Consider the following 21,208-nt stretch of genomic DNA (forward strand, 5'->3'; position numbering starts at 1 on the left):
GTTCTACTAGAAATTTTTTATTCTGTTTTAAATTTGTCATCATCTTCTAACTGCCTGATGTTGACTGGCAGTGCGTTGTACAGTTTTGCACCGATATGGCTCACATGCCTGTGTGTATTCCTTCTTTTTGTTTGCTGAGTATGGAGTGCTGCGCTATTACGGGTATTGTAGTTATGAAAGTCGGCATTTGTCTGAAAATCTGCGATGTGGGTTTTTGACATACAATACACATTTGTATATGTATAATGATGGTATAGTAAGTATTCTAAGCTTTTTGAATATGGGTTTGCAGTGTGTCTGTGGATGACTGTGAGTTATTATTCAGATGGCCCTCTTCTGCAACAAAAAAATTTGTTTTAGGCACCCTGTTGCGGAACCCCAAAATATTATTCCGTATGTGGCAAGAGAATGTCTCACAGTGAGTTACATACCAATCTTCTTAAATCATATTGTGTAAAGTCTCAGTGTTGTTTGGAATTAGAACTAATTTTGCTCAAACTCCATGTAATTCATGGCTGATATGATAAATTCTGCAAATTAATTGTAAACAGTCATTTACGGAGGTGATTGATTACCAAAATTTGAATGAAATTATTCAAAGCATTGTTGCTGATTTAGGCCTTTACAAAAATGTTAAAAAAGTTATCTATCTGAAATCTTGACATGAAATGTCCAGTTTCCCCAAAATTGTTTCTTTGAACACCGGCTGTCAACATACTACCCATTCAGTTTTTGTTCTGCCATTGCTCCACAACAGGAAATGATAAATGACAAATTTTAAACTAATATTAATCTTACATCTCAATTGCGCCATCTACTTTTTATTTGTAAGAAGTTAAAAGGCAACCCTCATATTTACTTTTAAACAGTTATAATAAAATTCAATTTTATTTTCAGGATCAGAACTCCACAAAAACAATATAATAATTGCAGTGAATTGGACAGGTGTATATTTTATTGATGATCAAGAAGAAGTAATACTCGAGCTGTCCTACCCTGAAGTCAGCAGTGTGACATCCCACAAGTAAGTTACTGAATGTAACTCATTTTAAGCAAACTGTTTCTCATAATAGTAGCTATAATATCAAGTAATACTTCTCACTGGTAGGTATTAAGAGTAATTGTGTTAAGGTGTGGCAAGATGAAATTGTGTAATGTTTTATAATATTGTGAAACAAATTATAAACCCATCCTTGTTGTTGAAAATATGTCACCTACAAACTCACTCTGTTGATACAAAGATTTGTTTCATGTGTGCTGGGCAACAAAGGATTAGGCTCACCAAATTAGTAGCAAAGAACTAGAAGCAGCGCCGTTAAAAGAAGCAGAAGAAAATTTTATTCAAGTGAATGTCAGAAGAACTGCCCATGATATAGTTATCACAGATCCTTCACTTCATTTATTTTGTTTTTGCTTTTTTCTGTAGTTTCTCCTTTCTGTTAATCAGTGATTTTGGTAAATGGGATCAAACTGCAGGAAATGATCCCTGACAGGATAAGGAAAAATAAAGGTCACATGGAAGCAGAAGGTACACTCACTTGAAGGAGGAGGTAAAAGTTCTTTGATGGTGGCTCTGATAGCTGTACCAAGCAGGTGGCCCACTAGCATGGGGTAAGCCAGACTGCCCTAACTGTGTGGAACATTCTCTGCATCAACAGCCGCGGCACTTGCAGTGCATGCTGGCATTATTACTAACAGACTCGTCTTTGCTGCAACGGTTTTCACTGGTTCACCACACAGACCACTATAGTGCTGGGATTTCTGTCATGTCTCCTGTTCATGTTTAGGAGGAACAATATTACCAATCTCCACAACAACCACCTGGGGGTTGCAGAGAATCCCAATGGTGTAGTGGATGTGAACCATCAGCACCTGTTCAGCCTCAGTGAGTTGGCGGAAATTATTGGTGATCACCTCATGGGACCAAATATCCTTGCACACCTCCTCATAGGCAAGGCATATGTGCACTTTCTGTGGGTGACCCTGCCTCCCAAGCTGAAAGGCGTGCCTTTCATTGTAGGAGGTATAATGTGACTACCACCTAACAATGCTCCAGCTCTCTGCCCTCTTACATGCGGAGTTAAAACATTAGTACAGTCAGAATATTTCCACTTGCCTGGTGCATTTTCCTGTGTGGTTTCACTGTCAAAGATCTTCTTTCTCCATCTTGAAGGGGGTGTACCATCTTTCGAACACATTTCTGACAATATGTCCATATGTTATTTTTTGTACCTTGTCCTCTCAGGATAATTTCCTCCAGTTTTTCGCAATTAAGGAAAATCACTGTGTATAAGTAAAAAACTAGAATGACACAACTAATAAAATTTTATAATAAGGACAGGATTATGTTAGAAAGAAAATTATAAAATTTTAGTCTGCTTCTCACATTAATTAAATTTTTGTTTTCAAGATGAAATTCATTTATAAAATAAAGCTCTACTCCAAATATGAATGAATGGTATGTAGTTTCCTTATAAATTAAGTTTATTTTGAAGGAATTTGCTGACAGTGAACAAATTATTGTGGCACACTTTGTAGCAAATGGTCAGTGTTGTGTACGCCTTTGTACACAACGGTAAGGAGAGAGGGGTTACAGAGTGGTTTCAGCAACTGTCATTGTACAAAAGCCCTGCTACCAGCACTTCCATCCTCCATACAATCTGTAAAAGAATGAATTGTTAGTTTTATGAAAAGGATAGTTGCTACTCACCATATAGCGAAGATGTTGAGTTGCAGATAAGAACAACAAAAAGACTGTCATAAAATAAATGCAACTCACACACACATGACCACAGTTTCTGGCAACTGAAGCCATGCAACAAACACACACACAGACTCGCGCAAATGCAACTCAAACACACATGACCACAGTCTCTGGCAACTGAAGCCATGCAACAAGAAGAGCAACAGAGCTTGATCCCAAGTGTGGGAGGCAAGGTGTTTGTCCATCTGTTACTTAAATGTTCGTACAAAGCACTCAGCTTCACTGTTAGATTGCAGATGGAATGATGCACTCATGATATGCCGGATGCCTTACAGAACTGTTTAAACTTGGCAGCAACAAAATAAGATTCATTGTCAGTCCCAGTAACTTCTGGAAATCCCTTGAGACAAAAGTTCAACAATGAGGCCTGGATTGTGGAATGAGCTTGTAGTAGAGTGCGAAGGAACCACGAAGAGAAATTTACTGAAAGCATCAATGACAATGAGCCAACATGTATTTCAGTAAGGACGTACAAAATCCCAGTGAAAACATTGCCAAAGTGCTTGAGGTTTGGGCCATTCAGAAAATGGCTAAGACAGAGCTGACAGATGTGCAGCACAGTCATGGCCGTGAGAAGTCAGTTGTTCAATTTGCACATCCAGGCCATGCCAAGTGCAATGACATTGCACCAGCTGCTTGGTATGAAAGACATCTTAATGAGCTTGGTGTAGCAAACAAAGCACGCCAGACTGGAGGACCTGGGGAACCACAACACTTGACTGATTGTTATTGGTGTGAAGCTAAATGACACCTTGGTGAGCTTCAAGGGCATGCCAATGGCAAAATATGGATGAACTACAGAGCTACAGATCTGTCTGGTTGAATGCAGTCAGATGTAATGCAACAGAGTCTGCAAATTAGGATCTGCTGTTGTGGCCAGATCAATTTTCTGGTGATTAAGTAGGAAGCTATGCAAAGCATCAATGTAGTACAAAGAAGCAGAGAACTCATCAAACATTGACTCTGGGCCAACAGAGAGGCAAGAAAGAGCATCTGCATTAGCATGCTTAGAAGTGGATCAATATCCAATGTCATATTTGTGATTTGGCAAAAGAATAGTCCACTGTTGCAGCTTTTGCACTGTGCAAGTTGGGACTGACTGAGAAGGGATAAACAAAGACTGTAGAGGTTTATGGTCAGTGACCAAGTAAAATTTTCTGCCATAAAGATACTGGTGAAAAGCTTACTTGTTTGATAGTCTTTTTGTTGTTCCTATTTGCAACTCAGCATCTCCACAATATGGTGAATAGTACTCTAGCCTTTTGATAATATTTTAATTATTCCTTTCTGGATTTTCCATTATTTAGGATTAAACTGTGATTTTGCATGTATAATTTTTACCTTGGTAAAATAGAGACAGTTATTCTTTACATGTGTACAAAGTGTGCTGCATGCCTGGTTGTGTTATAGAAAAATGGTGGTCCGGCTCAAGGTTGATGTCACAATGTGAGAAAAGACACAAAGAAATCATATGCATTAGCTGCCAGTGGGCATTGAGTTAAATCAATCTGGAAAGTTGAAAATTCATGCCAGTCTGGGATTGGAACCTGGGTCTCCTGCTTACTGGGCTCATGCGATGACCACTGCACCATCTGGACAAAGTGGTCATTGCAAGTGCATGGACTACCCAAGTCTGCCACCTGTCAGACCCAAAATCTCAACTTATCCAAACACTACTGATGAAGTGCCCCTTGGCCATTATCCTCATTACCTGTGGCATAAGAGTTCAACCCTGATGTACATATCTATGTGATGTCTGTTCTTTCAGAAATGTCCAAAAGAATAGACACCATAAACACACACACACACACACACACACACACACACACACACACACAGTGTGAGTAGTGAGTTTGAAACATGCTACATTCACGATGTGTGGAATTTAATGTGTCTTATTAGAATTTGAGTAAACATGTATAGAAGTCACCTCTTCACAATATTAATTACTTTTAATATGCATGTATCAGTCTGTAGAACCTGATACAGGTGGTGAGTTAGGGTACAGTCTTTTCCTCACTCAAAAACTATATATATGTATTGAGGAAAAATAAAAAACAAAAAAAATTAATGGAAAATATTTTATAAAGCTCAAAACACTTCTGTATAGTGACTGTCATGGGTCTTGTGTGTTATTAAGCATTTCTATTTGAAGTGTGTTCCTTGTGAACTTTTTTAGTTCAGTGTTGTAAATCTTATTTGAAGTGTGTTCCTTGTGATGTTTTTTAGTTCAGTGTTGCAAATGTTATTTGAAAATGCCATGATTTCTGCAATTGATCAATTACAGAAAAATTTATGGAATACCACAGAATTTTACATTAACAACAACTCAAGGACTTAGATTTGAATTTAAGAGTCCTTTATCAGCAGAAGTAGAATCAGTTATCAACTTTTTACTTGATGGCTTGAAAAAGAGATCTAAGTTCGTTGTCGCAACACAGGACTACATCCCAGGTAAGAATATGTCCCCATTATTTGATAGGAAAATAGAAAAAATAATTAGTTACTGAATATTTATAAATTTTTGTGTGATTTCATACAATTCATTTTGAATCCAACAATACTGTGATATAATCAGTATATTTCACAACTGTCATGTGGGATGGGGTTTAATGTTATACCAATGACATGCATTACATTGTAAATTGAAGAAACATAGTTAACTTCAGTCACTGTAATGTCAAATTATAAAAACATAAACATTGATGATATATGCCTTCTTCAAAAATGTCTGGGGAGAAGGTGCCTAAAAAACCTATATTTGCTTAGGAGAATGTTGTGAAGGAATGTACATATGTGAATAATTGTTTTCACATTTAATAAGCTATGCATTTACATAAAAAATACACAATCAGTTTTTGATGCTATGTGTTCATAAAAATTTTGTGATTTACAAACTCCACTGCTGAATTAGTTAGATAAATTTCTTTTTATCCTTTTTTACGATTGAAACAAAAAGAAAGTCTAAGGCTGTACTGGAATTTATAGTTTACTTCGTTCACTTATTTTAAAGAAAAAATGTACACTTATTTCCAAACAGTTCATTTTTATTTCATTTGTAAATCATGACTGAAGTTTTTAAAAAAAATGTTACATTGTTATCTAAGTTCAGGGCATAGAGCTGTCTCAGTAGCTGACCTCATTTAAGTCAGAAGTAAACAATATGATAACTAGTATGAGCTACCTATATCATGAAAAGGTACAAAAGCATAAATTGTCTTTGTAAATTATTTAGACAAACTACACCATTCAGAAATACACTCACAACAATGTGGTACTAAACTGTTTCAGCTCTACCAGTCCAAAAAGATTACACTGCACTTTCATAACAAAGACACGAAAATGCATTACACAAATATGACAATACTCTTTCTATTTTTCATTTTGAGTTAATATTTGCTCCAAAGAAAACTATAAAAGTGGGTACTGAATTTCACATGGATTTAAACTTCTGCATTCCGGTTCTTTTATACAGCATCTCGAGTCAAATCATTTCTGATGGCTTATTTAATAGATCAGCTAACTGGCTAGTAGACATCTTCACTCGTTTGTATTGTCAATGTAGAGTGTGGGTCGTTTTACTTGTTAGGAAGTTCCAGTCAGTTCATACAGCAACCTTTTCAGCCAGACCAACTCCTTTGCTGCTTAACTTGCTGATATTATTTCTATTTCCTTAGTCGATGCTGCTACTGTCTTTTGAACTGACTGGTCTTTGATACAGCTGCCTGGCTGAGAGTTGCAATGACACCTGTCATTGAACATCTTATGTCCTTGTCACCAGCAACTGGCATTACTGTAGACCTATAAACCTTCTTTGTTCTTGTAGATAATTCCATAATCCTTTGTATGCTTCTAGTACCTAAAAATTGGTTTCACTTGATTCTGGTATTGAAGTGTAGGATCTTCCATGATTCTAGCTACTTTGTTCACTGTGAAAGCAATAGCTGGATGTGAGATTGTAGTCGAATACACCAGACAACACACCAATTTGCAATAATGAAATTTGACTATGATACCTTTGACATTACTTTCTTCGTGCCCAATTTGAGTAGAAATTCCATTACACTCAGCCATTCCAACTCTTTCCAGAATCTCCATTAATAGTCCTTTACGTTCACTGTTGTCAATCTGTCTTCATTTTGCTGTATCTTCATGTGTAAAAAATTGTGGGGTGCCCCTCTAGTTGTATGAAACTCCAGCTTTCATTAATTTTTCAATATCTATACTGTTGCTGCTCACAACTAAACCCATTAACATACGAGGGCGGTTCAGAAAGTAACCTCCGATTGGTCACAGTGCGGGTTGTGGGGGGAGTAGCGACGCCATCTGTGCGTTCACGCACTCAATAGGTCAGTCGGCATCAAGCCATGGTCGAGTGAACGTCGTACCTGCGCTAGTTTAGTTTTTGTGGCAGTTTGAAATGTGTGCTGCAATAGAAAACCCCGCCAAATGTGAAGTGCGTGCTGTCATAAGGTTTTTTACAGCCAAAGGATATTCTGCAGCAGCTATTCATCGTGAGCTTTGTGCCGTGTACGGACCAAGAGTTATGAGTGAAGGAGTTGTCCGTGAATGGGTACGTTTATTTAGAAGTGGACGAGAAAATGTTCATGATGAAGAGAGGAGTGGTAAACCATCATTGGTGACTGACGAACTCGTTCAGACAGTTGATGCAAAAGTTTGTGAAAATCGACGTTTCTCAATGTCAGAGTTGTCTACTGGTTTTCCACAGATTTCTAAGACTCTCTTGTACAAGATAGTGACAGCAAGATTGGGTTACCGTAAGTTCTGTGCACGATGGGTGCCCAAAATTCTTACCGACCACCACAAAACTCAAAGAATGGCCTCTGCATTAGACTTTCTGTCACATTATGAGGACGAAGGAGAACCATTGTTAAACAGAATCGTGACCGGTGACAAAACCTGGATTAAGTATGTGAACCCTGAGACAAAAGAACAATCAAAGATGTGGGCACATTCAAATTCGCCTACCAAACCAAGAAAAGCCTCGCAAGATTTTTCTGCCAGAAAACTGATGGCAACGGTGTTTTGGGATGCCAAAGGGGTGTTGTTGGTTGAATTCATGGAACGTGGTACGACCATTAATCAAGACGTGTACTGTGAAACAATAAAAAAGTTACGACGGGCTATACAGAACAAACGCCGTGGTATGCTGACTTCCGGTATCGTTTTTTTGCATGATAACGCCCGTCCTCACTCTGCTTGCAGAACAACGGCCCTTCTTGAGTCCTTCAAGTGGGACGTTATCAACCATCCACCTTACAGCCCAGACCTGGCGCCAAGTGATTATCACCTCTTCATGCATTTGAAGAAATGGCTCGGGTCACAGCGGTTTGATGACGATGAAGAGCTCAAAGATGCGGTCACAGGCTGGCTCCAGGCACAAGCGGGTGATTTTTATGCAGAAGGAATTTCAAAGCTTGTGAAGAGATACGATAAGTGCCTCAATCGCTATGGAGACTATGTAGAAAAATAGTGCAAAGATGTAGTTGTAAGATGTATATGTTAAAATATTTTTATTTAACTTGGTGTATTTTTTTAAATCAACCGGAGGTTACTTTCTGAACGGCCCTCATACATTGCAACATGTAAAGAGTCCTTGTTGCTTGAGCAGTAGAAGAGGCACAGATCAGCATCACTGTTTCTAAAGTGGGCATTCTTTATTAAACATTTCTTCCAGAAATGCTGTGCCTGTTTGAAACTGTTCAGGCTTTTCTTCAGTTAACATGTCCAGTATCATTTTCAAAACCTTTATGTTGTTCCACATAAACATCTTCTTTGAGTAGCAGTACACCATTTAGAAACCTTATTTTGATGTTAAATTGGTTGAGCTTCATTTTCTCTGCAGCAGCCATGCCAACAGATTTCAAATAGTTTCATAACATGCGACAGGGCTGAATGTTTCTTCATAGTCAATTCCCCGCCTTTGTACATGCTGGATGGCGATTTTTCTGGAAAACCTGTAATTCCCAGGGAATTACATTTCACCTGGAAAAATCAGTGAAACCCCAGTTAGTTTCAGGAATCCATATAAATTATAGGTGTTTAAAAGCTTTAAACTGCTGCTTATTTCAGATATGTAGTTCAGCTGAGAGGAAAGCAAAGTCATTATTGTGGTATGATGCTCCCACCTCCATCCACCACTTCATCCCACTCACTATTAATTTATCAGCATCTTCTTGATGCCATCTTTCTCCTTGCACCTGAGAATTTTTTTTCTAAGTTTGAGTAGCCGCTGTGCACATGTCCTTTGTCTGAAAGTCAATCCTTGAAACAAACTTTCCCATTTTCTGTAGTTTTCTTGTATAAGACCCATTGATTCTGCAAAATATGTACACCATTTGTGTGCTCAATTAATATCCAAGTCTTATTCTCCTTCAGGAACTTCAATTCTTTATAAATGGCCACCAGCCATCGATTTTAAAGCTAGACTGCAAAGCTTCAGTATAAAAGCTGGGATCCTTGTTCCTGAATGATGAGAGTTATAGCCATGTACACACAATCTCCACTTGTCATCCATTCTGGTTTCTTCTTTTTGTGTTTTCTTCATCATTTCTGCCTTAAAAGTTGACTGCCTCTGGAACTTGATGTAATATCCAAATCTTCTTCCTCTTCAGTTAAATCTTTTGTTCTCTTGTCATGGCTGACATTTTCTTATTCCTTTTTCTCGTAGGAATCTGATTAGGTTGATTGCGTCAAATGGTTTCATTACAAGCAACTTCATTTTCAGTAAAATTTATGGGCAGATTACATAATACTTCAGCCTTGAATTTTACATTATGATTTAATATAACTTTCCTCAGAAGTGGAATCCAGACCCTAAACCCACCTCTGTCATCCTTGCTCCCAAATAAATGTCCAAGCACAGCTGTGACATCAAAATTTCAATGAAAATTATTCTTCACATGCATGTAACATTCTCTTCCAAAGCCGGCCAAAGTGGCCGTGTGGTTCTAGGCGCTGCAGTCTGGAGCCGCGAGACAGCTACGGTCGCAGGTTCGAATCCTGCCTCGGGCATGGATGTGTGTGATGTCCTTAGGTTAGTTAGGTTTAACTAGTTCTAAGTTCTAGGAGACTAATGACCTCAGAAGTTGAGTCCCATAGTGCTCAGAGCCATTTTCTCTTCCAAAGCCTCTCAGGTGATTCAAGTTGCCTACTGGTCATCCATGCCACAGTTCATAAGGATATTTGTTTCCAATGGAGGACTTGCCAATGTTTATTTTATTTATTTATTTATTCTTTGCCCATGGACTCCAGCTGAGAGTATTGGGTGTGTCATACAATAGGCTATTAACATCAAACTTGATTTCATTATATATAAATGAAACAAATAATTAAACAGAAATAGTCTATAAGTATACAAAGGTATTACATGTTTCACATTATATATACACACAAATCCAAACAACATACAGAAATGATAATTTTTAAATGTACATTTCAGTAGTGATATAACATATTTAAACACCCTCTTAGTATTCACTCAAACTGTATATACATTTCTTTGTGAGATATAGTTTCAAATGATATTAAAATATTTTAGGTCTGTTTCTTTTTTAATGATTTTGACGAGTTTATTAAAAAAACCTTTGCCTGCTTCTTCAGGGGCAATTATAGACAGTTTTAGATTTATGTTTTATCCCGTAGTAATTTTCATTTTCTCTTGTACCGTGTTTCTGTACATCTTTATTTAGGAGCTGTTTATCGCTTGACCTTACCGTCATTACACTTTGGTATATGTACAGTGAATATACTGTCGTAATATTATAGTGTACAAAAGCTTGCCTACAGGTCTGTCTTAATGGTATTTTTGCAATGCATCTCACTGCCCTTTTCTGAATTCTGAATATTCTTTTTAAGTAGCCAGCTTGTGCACTTCCCCATATATGAACTGAATAAGACAAATGTGGGAAGACAAGTCCATAATACATTGATCTGAGGACTTTATCATCCACAGTCTTAGCTGTTTTATGCATGATGAAGATCGGTTTGTTTATCTTTTTACACACTGCATCTATGTGCTCCCCCCATGCCAAATGTTTGTCTATTACAGTTCCTAGAAAGTTTGTGCTGATTACTTCTCTAACAGTCTTTCCATTTATATTATAATTTTCACTATGCTTGGTCTGAAATACTACATTCAGTGTTTTAGACTGATTCATAAACAGGTTGTTTTGTGTTTAATATTTATTTGCGTTTTCGATATTCAGGAGTGCTTCCTTCTCAAGATCCTCCTTTGTGTCAGCTGTACAAATGATTGTTGTGTCATCAGTATACATTATAAGTTTCTGATTTATATAGCTAGGGAAGTCATTTACATAGAGTATAAATATTATTGGCCCAAGTACCGACCCTTGCGGCACACTGTGTTTAACTGTTTGCAATTCTGATCTGTAGTTTGTTATATTTCCCCCACTAGTATGTCTGATTCCCGTGCATTGTTTCATATTTGTAATGTATGATTTAAGTATATCATAGCATTTTCCTCTAATTCCATACTGATATAATTTCATCATTGAGTGGTTCACACAATCAAATGCCTTAGATAGGTCCATACAAATCCCACAAGTCTTTTGTTGCCTGTCAAGTAAATTAAGAATGTGCCCGATTATATCTGTTGATGCTGTTTTTGTTGACTTCCCTTCTCTGAAACCATGTTGTGATGAATGCAGTATACTTTACTTTGTTATAAAACTTACAATTCTATTCTTTATTATCATTTCATAGATTTTAGCAAATGTTGAGATCAATGATATTGGCCTATAATTTCCTAATTCATCCCTGTTCCGTTTCTTAAATATTGGCTTCACTTTACTTACTTTCAGTGAATCTAGAAATATACCATCTTCTATCGCAGAATTCGGCATGTGTGTCAATGGTTTTAATATACTTGCTCTGCATTCCTTTATGAGATGTGATGTGACACCATCCAAGCCAGATGAATGTTTAATTTTAAGTTGTTTTATTAGGTTTGACACTTATTAGGTTTGACACACACACTGATGAATGATGCTTTAGTTTCTCTAATAAAACTACAGTACTCTTTCTTTTTTATTTTATACAATGTGTTGTAGACCTCAGTATTTTTTTGTTTTTGTTTGGAGAGGTCATAATACACTCTCAGATAATTTCTGGCATAGATTACTTCTCCAGTCACCCAGCTTTTCTTTTTTTGTTGCTTTTTGACAAGCCTTTTACTAACAGGACATGTAACATCATAATAATAATTGAATAAAGAAAAAAAACTGGTTCCATTTGGTGTTTGCATCTTTAGCTGCATATATTGTTTCCCAGTTTTCTGCCTCTAACATCTTTTTTAGCAGATTTATATTATGTGGGTAGTTCTGTCTTCTCATCTCCCATATCTTCTGCACTTTATGTTATGTGGGTAGTTCTGTCTTCTCATCTCCCATATCTTCTGCACTGAATCACCAGTCTTTATATTTATGTCTATCATGATTGCAAAATGGTATGCTAATGTGAAGTGTATTACCTATGTGTCACAATAGCATGTAGGAATATTTGTTATTACATGATCAATTATAGTTTCACTATGCTTTGTTACTCTGGTTGGTTTATCTATTTTTATTTTTAGATTGTATATGCACAATAAGTCCAGTAGGTTCTTAGGGTGGATCCTCTAAGCCTCTGCTTGCCAGTGATTCTGAGACTTTCTTGTTATCAAATTCTTTTCCTCCATCACTCCTGAACTGTTTCATAACATGAGCATTTGTCTAAGCCTAATTCAAGAACTGTTCCAGGACAGTGATGACTTCAATATTCTTCTCCAGGAAGAAAATATTATGAAACATGCAAAATCATCTTTAAAAATTACACAGTAGCCAGCTTTTCCAAGAGCCTCCATAGAGATAAGTCCATATACATTGGCATGGGTTTGTTCACAAGTAACCAGTGGTTGATATATTTCCTGAATGGTAATCAATGAATTTTTCCCCAGTGCACATGTGTCGTAGAATTCTAATTTGCTGCCACCTATGATGATGTTCATTTGCTTCAAGACACTTTTCACATGTTGTTTGTGTTGATGACCTCTCATGATAAACTTTCAGCATATCCAACACTGATGCAAAATTCACTTCAAGCGACTGTGCCTGTTTAATGATGCTTATGACAAGAACAAAGACACTGGCAAACGTGATCAGTTTTGACACTTTTGTTATCAAATCTTGTGCAAAAACCATTTTGTGCAGCTGCATGTATATGCACAATAAGTCCAGTAGGTTCTTAGTATTGTCTGTATTTTTACTTGTGTCAATGTTCAGATCTCCTATAATGATCAAATAAGCATATGTTTTTGAGAGGTGTTGGATTATATCTTCCAGCTGTGATTCAAAAGGTATGTAGCAGTATTGCACGCTTCTTCTCACACCTCTTTTGGCAACTCGCTGGGGTTCAGCATACTTTGTGCACACTACAATAGTGCACGTTTCCCTTTCTGCAACACCATTTTGCTGTAGTGCATTTTTCCCCAGTGCACATGTGTCGTAGAATTCTAATTTGCTGCCACCTATGATGATGTTCATTTGCTTCAAGACACTTTTCACATGTTGTTTGTGTTGATGACCTCTCATGATAAACTTTCAGCATATCTAACACTGATGCAAAATTAACTTCAAGCGATTGTGCCTGTTTAATGATGCATATGACAAGAACAAAGACAATGGCAAACGTGATCAGTTTTGACACTTTTGTTATCAAATCTTGTGCTAAAACCATTTTGTGCAGCTGCTTTTACAAAGAAAAAGAGAGCACTTGCTTCAGGAACATGAAGTATATCTCTCAGTTCAGCATTTTTTTCATTATTCAACTGCATTTGAATTTTCACAGTTCCTTGTCCATAGCCAACATATTTACACTTTTTTCCCCAATTGAAATGTTTTCAAGAAAAGTGAATTTTCTGTGTTATACAAAATATTGATCGTTTGCTGTGATATAATTTGTATTGCCCCTGTCACTATTGACTTCAGCACAGTTATTGACTGAGGCACCAAAGACATACAACAAAAATGCAACATGCTTTTCAGAGTGATTGGTGCAAATGCTGTTATTTGTCTTTTTCATCAGATACTCTGCTGCCCTATGGCCTACTTGCCCACATTTCTGAGAAGGAAATTTTTGTTTTGCACCCTTAAGATCCTTTTTCAAATTTTCGCTTCATAACTTTCATTTTGCTGACTTTTGTGTATGCAACAAATGCAGCTCATTAACCATACTTTGATTTCAGAATTTAATTGTGCACAGTTTTCCAATCAGAAGGTTCACATATTGATTTTCAGTTGGGATTGTGTTTGACAGGTGTTTAAAATTGTCATAGTCTTTGCCTAGTGTCGAAAAAATTCAACCATTTAAAATTCTTTGACACAAAACATTTTCCTCGTGCTTCTACAATTTACTGCTCAAATCCACAAAAAGCTTCTGCAGCTTTGTGATGTGTTTGCTAATGTCCTCTTTGTCATCATGTTGAACATGAAAGAATTATTTCTTCAATGTGTTTAGTCATTGCATACTGTTATGTTCGAATTGTGCACATAACTTATCCCAAATTTCACATGTGTGGGTGCATGTCAACATGAGCTCAACAATGGATTTTCATAGTGTACCTGCTAATAAACTTTCCACTTTTGCATCTTCTTTCAGCCACTGCTGATGTGATGCATTTTTTTCCACTGTCACAGCTTCAACCAGTTCAGGACACTTGAATGTACTGTTAACAACGTGTTCAAGTACATATTCTCACAACAGCATCAAGATGTGCCATTTCCAATTTGTCCTGTCATCAGGTGCTTTGAGTTTATTCACTTGTATTTTGTAATCATCAATGCTGGCTGCCATTTTCATCAAATGAAAAACCTATGGGCAAGTTCATGTTATCTTACAATAATTCACTCACTAGCAAAAACAAATATTTTGCGGTAGTTCACATGTGGCCTTGGCCCATAACCTAAGACTGTTTGTTTGAAACAGACCACAAAAGATTTGCAGAGATTGTTTCCTCGGATATCCACTCACACCAACATAGTATCAAACACATCCAGTTTTACCAGTCCAAAAATATTCCATTGCACTTTCATAGCAGAGGTAATGAAACACACATTACACAGGCATGACAATACACCACAGGCATGACAATACACTTGGTATTTTTCTTTTCAGCCTTAAGTGAGAAAAGTCTATCTGATACTCAGGAGCCCAAGAAAAGTAAGGCTCCAAGTAGCAGTGTTTACATAAATGAGGGCATTGCCTTTCTTCCATTACTCTACTATGGAGTTGCACTACAGAAATTAATAACCATGCCTATAGTCAATCTACCTTTTGAACCATAGCTTAGTTGTCCCCTTTCTGTGACAGAATGCAACTCCTTCTCTCTGGATTTGAATTTTGTTGTACATCAGGTTCTAGAGAACTGAAATCTCAGAATTTTTCATTTATTTAACACTTTTTTGATATTTACTATCAAAAACAGTCTTGATCACAAATTATTTATTCTGGTGACTGGTTCCGACCACTACTGTGGTCATCTTCAGACCAATGAGTAAGAACCTCCTTCTGGTGGTAAAGTAGTGATTTACCACCAGAAAGAGGTTCTTACTCATTGGTCTGAAGATGAGCACAGTTGTTGTCGAAACTAATCACCGGAATAAATAATTTGTGATCAAGACTGTTTTTGGTAGTAAATATTTGTAATAACATTTTCACTGCATACTCTCACAGTGTATTCAAATGTAATACATTTTTTGATGTCTGTATTTGTTCAAAATTAAAGTTGGCCAATAAAACTTGGTGGTAAAAACTTACATGTCTCATTTTCTATGTTTTTCTGTTGTTGAAGATTCGGGATCTTCTTTCCTAATACTGAAGAGGGGAGATCTTTTGATTCTTGAAGAGGAGTTTGATGGTGATAAAATAATGAACTCTTCATGGGGAAATGGAATCAATGCCAGGACTGGACAGAGGGGTCATTTCCCTACGGAAGTGATTTATGTGCTCCCTGCAGTAGTTAGGCCAGCACCAAATATTGTGGTGAGTGTTAAGCAACTTTTAACTCACTTTAGTTATTTTTTATTATTCCACAAAGTATTATCTACATCTATACTCTACAAACCACTTTGAAGTACATGCCAGAGGGTACTTCCAATTGTACCACATATTGGGATACCAACCATTCAATTTGCTTTTGAAGGATAGGTAGAATGATGGCTTAAATGTCTTTTGCATGCTGTAAATAATATAATTTTATCTTTGTCTTGCCATAGGAGAAGGATATAGATACCATAGTGTATTTCTGGATTCCTCAATTAATACTGCTCCATAAAACTTTGTGGGTAGGTTTTTGCGGGATAGTTAGTGTCTATATTCAAATGCCTGAGAGTTCAGGTTTTTAATATCAAAAGAAACATTCAGTCAAGCAAACTAATAAATTATGAGACAAAATTGCTGGTCAGTGCTTATCTTCAGTAAGTGAAATGTGTAATGCTGTTGACGGAGATGTATAAAAGTAAAAGACACATAACCTAGCTTTAGGAACTAACAGTTGCTTCATTGGAAAGAAGAGGGTGGTAGCTTGGAGAAGATTAAAAGGAAGGACATTTCACTCAGACCCCAGGATGAGAGGGACCTACCTGCAGTGAGAGCAGAAATCTGAATGGCCAGACACTTTGATAGGGATGAGGAGAGAGGGAGCCAAAGAAGAGAAAAACAGGTAGACAGCAAAAGGAACAATTGGGACCAGGCGGCCAGAATTTGTCAAGATTATGCCATAGAATAAGTTACCATCCTTGAAGTTTTGTGGTACAGCTTGTGGGGAGTATATAAGTTGCCTGTAATGATGAAGCAGGCACCAAGAGTATGGTTTTGTATCACAGAGCACAATCTGGCAAATGTGTATTATGCATTATCAGTATACACACTTTTTTTTAACATTTGTACCCAATTGTAAGATAGTGATAACCCATAATAAACTGAATGCAGTTTTAATTTCAGCCTTTAAATGATGTGTGATGTCTCACAATTAAGGTTCGTGTGTTATGGAAAGAAGAAAGGAAGGAAGGAAGATAGGTTTTAATGTTCCAAGGATGACATGGTCATTAGAGATGGAGCACAAGCTTTTTAGAACAGATAAGGATATTAGTCATTTCCTTTCCAAAGGGACCATCCCAGAAGTAGCTTGAAGTAATTTACAGAAATGCTGTAACCTACAGCAAACAAATTAACATTTTTATGGCTACAGTATTTAGTAGCCATCAAACATGAATAAAACTTAAATCGCCAGATCCTTGTAATCAGGAAAAAATCAAGATCCACAAGAAAATAAGTTGAGTAGCAGGGACAGACACTTAAAGTTCCAGAAGTTATGTGTTTGTCACAATATTGAGTGACTCTTGATAATAATTTGAACAATTTCAGATATTTCTACATAATGTAGGCCACGACGGTACAAATAACCTGAGGAAATGTTCAGAGTCTATCTTCTGTAGTGAAACACTGCTGACAGAGTCAAAGTCACATGGCAGTACAGTAAGGTGAGATGACAAATTTGGCAGAGTTCAGTGGAATGTAGCTCTTTTGTAACAGAGTTCCAGTGGCAGTGGTAGTGAGAAGATGGTGGTATAGCATAGCTGGTAATCAACTAAAGGTCAGTGCCAGAAGAGAAACTGACTTGTGCCTGCTCTGTGGCCTGTTATTTTGCCATTGTCATAGTTCCATAGATATCCAACTTGCATGGCCAGTCGTCGTGTGGCACAATTACCGCCACTTACGTTGAAACTGCTAAACCTATGATATCCACTGTCACTGCTATTGATGTATCTTTGCCCATTGATGGCAAAGACATAAGACATAACTATGAAAACCTAACTATGATTAAGTTAGACAGTTGCAATACCAATAACACAGTTCTGAATTTCTGCTGCATATTCCAATAGCCTGACTGTGGACAGTTTCCATTTTTAAAGAGCTAGGAGTGTTACAACAATCTCCCAGTACTGTAATTTTATTATGAATGCATGAACTGGCAAATTAACCAGAGATAAGAACTAACCCCTGTGAATAGTTGCACTAAGAAATGCACAAAAATTGCATTAGGGAAATAATGAAAAAGATCCAGAATGAAAAAAATGCCAGTGAATGATGGTCATTGGAATTTTATGAGTCAATGGTGTGCAATATGATAAATGGCAGTTAACTTGCAAGAGAATGGAGGCTGTTAGAAGAGCTGCAGTTAGAGTATTTAACAAGAAGAGTGTGATGAAATAAAATCAGCAAAATATAAATTTTATGAAATCTGGGAATGTGTTGGTGCCAGGTTTTTTATATGTAGCTCTGTAATTTGCAAAATAGCTACACATCATCTTCCTTCACTATACTAAATTGTTCGACTGAGAATATTGGAAACAAATAAGCACAAGAGGAAAATATAAAAGAGTAAGGAAAAAGAAATTTAAACAACAAACAGGAAACAAAAAGGAGGAAAAAATTCATCTTATGGCCAAGAAGGTAAAGGATGAGAATAAAACATTCTTCCTATATGTAACATGGAATTCATTTACTGTAAACATTTAACTTGTGCTCATTGAGCCAGTTTACAGTTTGTGACAGAGGGTCCCTCATGTTCCATTATTTTTACTTCCTCCATTCCATTCAGAAAAGGTGCACAAAGCAAATGACTTTTCATAACCCTCTGTATGTTGAATTTCTCTGATTTTATAGTCATGGTCACTGTATATGATATATGAGAGAAGATTCTTCTTGGAAAGTAAATGCTCAAAATATGAGCAACAATTCTTTTCATGATGCACAACACCTCTCTTGTAGCATCTTATTTGCTTTGGATGAGCATCTCTACACATCCTCAATCGTGTTAAATGAAAAAATAAAATTTTAGTTTTTTCTATCACCACAATTAATCCTGCTGGTAAGAGTCCTTGACTGATTTAGCAATACTCAAGAGTCAATAAATTACATAACATCTGTTCCATGTGCATTGTTGCAAAACATTTTAACAAGTATTTCATAGCTGTTACTGGAAAGATGAAATGTCAGGTTCAGTAGTTGTTGCCATGAAATATCTCAGATCAACTGTTACAAATGACTTCAATAATATGAACACGATCCTCACTTCACCAGAAGGAGTAATATCCACCATTAAATCTTTAAAATAAAACAACTTTTGTAGTTGTGGTTTGCTACTCACCATATAGTGCAGATGTTGAGTCACACACAAGCACAACAAAAAGACTGCTAAACAAGTAATCTTTCAGCCAAAAGGCTTTCCTCTGAATTAGACAAAATACACACACACACACACACACACACACACACACACACACACACACACACACACATGACCACTGTCTCTAGCTGCCAAGGCCAGACTGCAAGCAACAGTGCATGATGGGATAAGCAGTCTGGGTTGTGGGAGTATGGAGGAGGCTGGGATGGGGATGGGAGGTTGGGGGATAGCTTGGTAGCGGTGGGGGACAGTAAAGTGCTGCTTGTGGGGTCATACAGGGATGAGGTGGGGAGAGGGTAGGGCAGTTAGGTGTAGTCGGGCAGTCAGGAGGTTAGGGAGGTTAGACAGAGGGTGGGGGGGGGGGAAAGGGGGGGGTGGAAAAGGAGAGAAGTAAAAAGACTGTGGGTCATTGATGGAATAGAAGCATATGTAATGCTGGAGTGGAAACACAGAAGGGTTTAGGTGAGTGAAGGGCAGTGACTAATGAAGGCTGAGGCCAGGAGGGTTACAGGAATGTAGGTTATATTGCAGGGAGAGTTCTCACCTACGTATTTCACAAAAAGCTGGTGTTGGTAGGAAGCATCCAGATGCCACAGGTTGTGAAGCAGTCATTGAAAATGTGTGGTCCAGCTGTTTCTAGGTCACAGTGTGTCGGTGGCCATTCAGACGGACAGACAGCTTGTTGGTTGTGATGCTCATGTAGAATACTGCACGATGGTTGCAGCTTAGCTTGTAGATCACATTACTAGTTTCACAGGTAGCCCTGCCTTCGATGGGTTAGGTGATGCTGTGATTGCGCTGGGGTGAGTGTTGGTGGTGGGAGGGTGTGTGGGACACGTGTTACATCTAGATCTATTACAGGGATATGAGCCATCAGGCAAGGGGTTGGGAGCAGGGGTTGTGTAGGGATGGATGAGAATATAGTTCAGTGAGTGATGGAGTACCACTGTGGGAGGGGTGGGTAAGACTGTGGATGCGACAGTCCTCATTTCAGGGCACGGAGAGTCTCTCCAGTCATTCACCATCTCCAACAGTCCCACCATCTGGCAACAGAGGAGCAATCCCCTAGTGACTCAGTACCTCTCAGGACTGGAGCAACTGCATCACATTCTGTGCCAGATTTTTGATTACTTCTTATCTTGCCCTGAAATGAGGAATATCCTACCGACAATCTTTCCCACTTCTCCCACAGGGGCATTCCGCAGCCCACTGAACCTGCACAATAACCTCATCCATCACTATGGAACCGCTGTTCCCAACCCTTTACCTCATGGCTTATATCCCTGTAATAGATCTAGATGCAAGACTGGTCCCATATATCCTCCCATCATCTACTCCAGTTTGGTCACAAGCATCATCTATTCTATCAAAGGCATGGCCACCTGTGAAACCAGCCATATGATCTACAAGCTAAGCTGCAACCACTGTGCTGCATTCTATGTGGCAACCAAGAAGCTGTCGGACCGCACAAATGGACACTGACAAATTGTGGCCAAGAAACTGCTGGACCATCAAGTTGCTGAGCACACTGCTCAACACAACATTCTTCTTTTCAATGGGTGCTTCATGGCCTGTGCCATCTGGATCCTCCCTACCAACACCAGTGTTTCTGAATTATGCAAGTGGGAACTTCCCTGTAATATCACCTATGTTCCCATAACCTTGTTGGCTTCAACCTTTGTTAGACATTGTCCTTCACCCACCTATACCCTTCCCTGTTCCCACTCCAGAGCTATACATCCTTCTATTCCACAAATGCACCCATCATCTTTTTACTTCTCTCCTTTCCCACCCTCCCCCAACCTTTGTCTAACAACATGATTGCACCTAGCTACCCTACCCTCTCCCACCTCATCCCTGTATGCTCCCAGAAGCAGCACTTTACTGTTCCCTTTCCCTACCCTACTATCCCTCTCCCTCCCTGTTCCAGCCTCCTTCTTACCCCCACCACCCAGATTGCTTCTCCCATCATGTGCTGTTGGTTGCAGTCCAGCCTCAGAAGCCAGAGACAGTGGTCATGAATGTGTGAGCTGTATTTGTGTGTATTTGTGCGTGTATATATATGTATGTGCGGATGGATATGTGTGTGTGTGCGCGAGTGTATACCTGTCCTTTTTTCCCCCTAAGGTAAGTCTTTCCGCTCCCGGGATTGGAATGACTCCTTACCCTCTCTCTTA

The 21,208-nt window shown here is 38.1% G+C and overlaps 1 protein-coding gene across 1 annotated transcript in view; it reads left to right on the plus strand.

Annotated features, from left to right (window-relative positions):
- LOC126262482 (myosin-VIIa-like) overlaps window positions 1–21,208 on the plus strand; it is a 390,655-nt gene that overhangs the window by 259,535 nt on the left and 109,912 nt on the right. The window contains exons 27-29 of the mRNA XM_049959145.1: window positions 898–1,024; window positions 5,052–5,218; window positions 15,633–15,823. Coding sequence (XP_049815102.1) covers window positions 898–1,024; window positions 5,052–5,218; window positions 15,633–15,823 — 485 coding nt within the window. The remainder of the gene's footprint in view (window positions 1–897; window positions 1,025–5,051; window positions 5,219–15,632; window positions 15,824–21,208) is intronic.

The sequence above is a fragment of the Schistocerca nitens genome, chromosome 6 (assembly GCF_023898315.1).
Source record: "Schistocerca nitens isolate TAMUIC-IGC-003100 chromosome 6, iqSchNite1.1, whole genome shotgun sequence".
Lineage (NCBI taxonomy): Eukaryota > Metazoa > Arthropoda > Insecta > Orthoptera > Acrididae > Schistocerca > Schistocerca nitens.